Genomic DNA, 5946 nt, shown 5'->3' on the forward strand with positions numbered 1-5946 from the left:
AGGTCTCTCTTTAATTAAGGACCGTTATAATTTAATTGAGGTTGTTGAATAAAGTCGGTATAAGTTTTTGATAATTAATAACTGGGACTTTAATGATGTATTATTTTAGTTACGTTAAATTTTTGCAAAACCAAAGGTCATTTTCACAATATGTCATTTAATCTCTTAGCTTATAAGCGGAACAGCCTAAACATTTAATGTATAATTAAGTAATAAGTATTACATAATAATAATAATAATAATAATAATAAAAGGTCTAGCAGACATTTTCTTCCTCATTCTCCAACACTGACCATCTTCATATGTGTTAAACATATGTACAATGGGAATTGGCATAGGCAGAATAGATTTAAGAGTTCCAGTTTGTGGAAACACTTCAAATCTATAGGAATTAAGCTTTTTTCGAGGAAACATGTGTTGCTTTGAAGTAGAAAATAGTACAAGGTTTAAGTTCTGCCACATTATCATCAGAGACGCACTGCTTGCAGACATGCGCAGTAGCGACAGCGTCGATCCAGCCGATTTGAACAACTTCCTGGTCCGGGAAATCTGACATTATCGCGATAGATAGACAGCAGCCCAGCGGCAGCGGCCTGACGTTGGAATGTGAAACTATAAGTTGTTTTGTCAAAACAAATTATTGACAAATCTTGGCGCAACATTTCAGAAACATCACAGCTCTCCACAGGACTCAGCTATGGTCCGAGACATGAAGGAGACTCCTAACACATGGTGAGTTTTTATATAGCATTCAGTGGCTAACGCTCGCTGCCTTTAGCATGGTTAGCTAGATAATCCATCAACACCCAGGCTTGTGACAGCTGACCAGCCAACAGCACCAAGCTAAGGTTAGCATTAGCAATGTTAGCTGGCAGGAAGTGAAATATATGAGTTATCTCGTTTAAACAGGTGACTTGTTTCGGGGAGTGTGCTGCTGGCTTAGTGGCGGGTAACATCGGACAATGTCACTGGATTGTTGATTTCCTGTCGTAGCCACAATGCACACAGGTGCGGTTGTTTGTTTGAGTGGTGCACGGAAGCTAACAGATGCTGATAACTAGCCTGCTAGCTAGCACTGGTATGTCGTCGTTGCTCGGTGCAACAGTATGGTTAAACAAACAACAACAGACTGACAGGCACCTTGCTAGCTATCATGTGCTGATTTGAACGAGTGACAGTGATACCGGCGTGTTTTCTCTGTGTTCGTGTGTTTGAATCGGGTTGTTTCACCTCTCTTCGTGGGTGTTTCTGTTTCAGGTAGACATGCCCACTAAAACAACTCAGTTTATGTGTTCGCTGTAATTACTGCTGACACATTTGGGTGTGTGACAGGCATTTGACAGGCCAACACTGCTGATGGGATTATTGAGAGCGCTCCCACGGCATTTGAGTTCTGTCTTCAGTTTTTTATCATTTCTATATATGCAGGGGATGAGTGGAGATCGGTTGTTTCAGCGTTTGCAGCTCTGGGCTCGTTAACTCTGTGCTGGCTCAGGATGGCGCAGGGAGGCTCTCAGCTGGACTACCACATCCTGCAGGACCTCAAGCAGCGTTTCCCAGAGATCCCAGAGGGGGTAGTGTCACAGTGCCTTCTGCAGGTAAATACACAATTGCACACTTTTTCATGCACATGCTCAGAAAAAGCTATGTGGACATTTATTTTGTCCGTAGAACAATATCTTCCTGTGTTTGCGCTAATAATAGTATAGCTATGATGTTTCCTTATGACTGATCTGCACTGCATAACTGACATTGTTCACTGTTGCCTTCTCAGAACAACAATAACCTGGATCTTTGCTGCCACCTGCTGGCTCAGGAGAGTAACAGATACCTGTATGGAGAGTTCCATCACAGTCCAGATGAGGGCCTACTGAATCGAAATCACATGCTGCACATTAGCCCTGGATACCCGGGCTCAGATGCAAGCAACACAAATGGAGGGGCAGCAGGAGTAGGGCGCTCTCTTGTGCACAGCACCAGTGACAGTCACATCGAACCGCAGCGACCCAGCTACCCTGAGCCACTGTCAGCCCCCGCCACTATGGCCCCCTCCCCAGGATACAATCCCTTCTTCATGAACGATCAAAGCCGTTCGGCTAGCACTCCCACTCCTCCACCCACAATGCAGGGCATGTCTCCCACATACACCCCTGTCCCACGCTACACTATGAACCCGATAACAGTCACAATTCCTCAAAGTATACCCAATATCCCACAGGCCCTGCAGATCCCCCCTGGGCACTATTGTAACAACAACAATGCCACCCTGTATATCCGACCCTCACCCTCCCAGAGCCCACAGCCGGCCCCCTGGTCCTCGTCGGGGGCGGCAGTGTATCAGCATCAGCAGTCTCCCTATAGTACTCCCACATACGGCTCACCTTACAGCTCCCCTCAGCATCAAGTCCAGCCCCAACAACAGCCCCAACAACAGCCCCAGCCGCAACCCCAGCACCAGCAATATGTCTTCCTCCCCATTAGCTCCCCAACCGTTCCCAGCATGCCCTTTCATCACCAGCAACATTCCCAGCAACAGCAAGCGGTATATAGGCCCTACCACACAAAAAACCCCCTCAAGAACCAGATAGAGATTACCATGGAGGGGCCGCGACCTCGCAGCAACTCACCTGTGCACACCCCCCACCCCCAGGGAGCACATTACATGGCCACCAGCCCCTCGCCCAGCTCCCCTTCAAGGGGCATCACTATGATTGGACCTTCAGGCCAAGCAGCCTTCCATCCTGGGATGTACCTACAGCATCAAGGCCCTGCAAGACCCCGGCCTGCCTCCTCTCCTCAGCCAGGCCAGTCTGCATACACCTTCAAAATCCAAGTGTCCCCAGGGGTCCAGCCCCAGAGGCCGCTCAGCTCGCCTCCTGTTGCCGAAGCAGAGTCTCTTCTCAACATAGTAGACCAAGGGGAGCACAACGCTGCCCCTGCACCCATCCTGCCCATCTCCGCTCTGCCAGGCAACATAGTCAGTCAGTTTCAGCACATGCCCCGACGTTCAAGCTCAGGCTCCGATGACTATGCCTACACACAAGGTAAGGGTTTCCTGTTACTATCCGTTGCGCTGCAAGTGTTTAAATTGGATGTGCTTTTGGACTTCTCTGGAAATCAACATGCGAGTTGGCCAACAATTTATCAGTGTTGCTGCCTTTCTCGTGTTTTTTTCCACAAGATGTGTTTACTAGTTTATTCAGCCCCTGTATATCAATGAGAGGGTTGCTTTTATATTCACATGGAGTATTTACAATGCCCTTAAGTGAGAAAAAAGGTTTTATATGAAATATATTTTCCATTATTTTCCAATTTCAAAAATGTTGTGTTTGTTGTGTCCCCCCCCCCAGCTCTCCTCCTCCACCAACGTGCCAGGATGGAGCGTCTAATGAAGGAGCTGCTCATGGAGAAGCAGAAACTAGAAAACCTGAAGGCCGATGTCAACAACATGGAATATGACACGCTTCAAAGGCGCTTTCGAAGAGTCAACTCCACCAGTCTTATACCCAGAGTAAGTCATATTCAACACAAACCTTTTGGTGCTATTTGACATGATCACATAACATAAGGTACAACAATAGGCTGGGAAATTATAATTAGTTCAGTATTTGGAATATTTTAGACTGTGGACTAAGTCATGTGTTTTTTAAAAGGCAGAATTAGAATAAAAAATCAAGCTTTACTTGCCATTTTAAAAACTTAATTTAAGGTGAAGAAAAGTCCAGGAAAATTGCCATACCAATCATACAAACTAATGTTTGAAACCATTTCCTAACAGTAAGAAAAAGTTCGAAAGGAGATATGGGGAATATTTTGTTGTTTTTTACTCCCCAAATGTATTCTAATTGAACTGGGTTGTGTGTTTTTGCCGGTTGCAGCCTGAAGAGATGACTCGGTTGCGGAGTCTGAACAGAAAACTTCAGATTGATATCGACTGTTCCCTGAAGGAGACAGATCTACTGCAGTCTAAAGGTATACATACACACACACACACACGCACATGCACAAATGCACATTGCGACACATAAGTCTCTGAAGTGTGTCCCTGATTTATTTGAAGCATTGATCTTGAAAGAGCCAAGCCCCGCAGCAGGCAGAGCTGGCTCTTAACTGATGGACGAGGCTCCATCACACTGCACAGTGCACACTGATGCACAAATGAGCAGTCTGTGACAGGATCTGGGCCAATGCAAGGTTGACCCTTATTGGGTTCATGCACAGTGTTCGGTGTGTACGTGGTCATTGTTGATTACGTAATTGATAACAGCATTGCCCTGATATTAACCACAGTGTGTGGAAATGAGTTGCAGCGCCAAACATATTTACAAGAAGTGTTGTTTTTGGAAGCTGAAACAGTCAAACTGGCAGCAGGCTGTCACGAGTTTACTTAAAACCAGCCCAGTGCCCATGAACATTTGGTTGGTGGTGTGCCTGAAAACTCGCAGAGCATTGTTCCACTTTGTTTCAGTGTTCACAAAGCCTTTCAGCAAACACTGGCTGATATGTCATGCAAGTTGTTTTTAACACTGGCTTTCTTTCTGCCACTCTTCCATAAAGCTGTAAATGATGAAGCACCCGGGCAGCAGTTGTTATGTAAACAATGGTTCTTCTCTGAGCATCTGAATGCTGACTTCCTTCACCGTTGCCCCTCTCACACTGGGTATTATGAATGGCCTGCTCTGTCAATGTAGAACGTGCAGGAAAAAAGCTGCCGCAAAATAATTGGATTTGCTGGACAACCAATCAGTCTCAACCTGTCTTACCATACCTCGATGCATTGTATTTTTATTTCTAAACACTATAAGCTAAGCACAGTGTTTCCCACCGATCTGAAATATACTTGGGCGGGTGGTGGCAGCGGGGGGGGAATTTTAACAACATGTTTATTTATTGACTACTACCCACAAACATATGGAAATGGGTTACTATTTAAAAAAATAAATGTATTTCTAAGTGTATTTAGGAACCTATCCATGTGATTTTAAGTGGGGGTCGACCTCAAATCCTCTAGGGGGGTCCGGGGGCATACTCCCGATGCATTTAATTTTGGAGTTAAATGCATCAATCTGGTGCACTTTGAGGGGAAAATAAAGAGACTAGATCTATGGAAACACCTATATTAAGCAGAACTGTATACGATCTCAATAATCATAAAAGCATGGCCATAACCAATAACATACCATTTCCAATATGAAAAAAACACTGAAACTTGTTTATTTATTTTTGGTTCATTTATAGTTGTTTCTGTGCTCCTGAATCAGCCTCTCCTGTCTGTCTCCTCTCCTCCCTGCTCCTCTTTGAGGCAGCAGCAAAGACTAGTTTTAGCTCTCAACAAGTTTTAAAAGTGTATCTTACCTTTTTTCACCTAGTTAACTTTTTATTTATTTATTCATGCATATTTTACTAATCACATTACATTACATTTCATTTAGCTGACGCTTTTATCCAAAGCGACTTATAATGACCGTTTACAGGGACATTCTGCCTGGAGTAACTAAGAGCCTTACTCAAGGGCACACTAGTGGTGGTGTTCCTGGCGAGATTAGAACTCACAGCCTTCCGATCTTCAGCCCACCTCACTATCCATTAGACCAGGGGTTTTCAAAGTGTGGGTAGGTGAGCCTCCCCTCAGAGAACATAACAGCCGTGCCCCCCCTCCCAATTATTATTATTATTATTATTATTATTGTTGTTGTTGCTATAATGCAGGGGTATTCAATTGCATTTCAAAGAGGTCCAGTAAGAGAAAATGTAATTAAATGTTCTGTTTTCGCTGTCTACCTTCCGCCATTTGAAATTACTCCGACTGTTTCTCTCCTCTTGTCTCGTCTCTGTGTGTGTGTGTTTGAATCTATCGTGCTGACTGCACCGATTTGATTGGCTGAGTAGCGTCACCTCCTTAAAACATTAAACAATAACTTTTTTAAACCTTTTTATTGTTATGTT

The 5946-nt window shown here is 44.5% G+C and overlaps 1 protein-coding gene across 1 annotated transcript in view; it reads left to right on the forward strand.

Annotated features, from left to right (window-relative positions):
- Nucleotides 1–565: 565 nt before the first annotated feature.
- tab3 (TGF-beta activated kinase 1 (MAP3K7) binding protein 3) overlaps nt 566–5946 on the forward strand; it is a 9494-nt gene continuing 4113 nt past the window's right edge. Inside the window, exons 1-5 of the mRNA XM_010795003.1 lie at nt 566–732; nt 1429–1598; nt 1775–3044; nt 3351–3511; nt 3879–3972. Of these exons, the coding sequence (XP_010793305.1) occupies nt 1497–1598; nt 1775–3044; nt 3351–3511; nt 3879–3972 (1627 nt within the window). The 5' untranslated portion in view covers nt 566–732; nt 1429–1496. The remainder of the gene's footprint in view (nt 733–1428; nt 1599–1774; nt 3045–3350; nt 3512–3878; nt 3973–5946) is intronic.

Source organism: Notothenia coriiceps, unplaced genomic scaffold, assembly GCF_000735185.1.
Source record: "Notothenia coriiceps isolate Sejong01 unplaced genomic scaffold, NC01 NC01_scaffold00037246, whole genome shotgun sequence".
Lineage (NCBI taxonomy): Eukaryota > Metazoa > Chordata > Actinopteri > Perciformes > Nototheniidae > Notothenia > Notothenia coriiceps.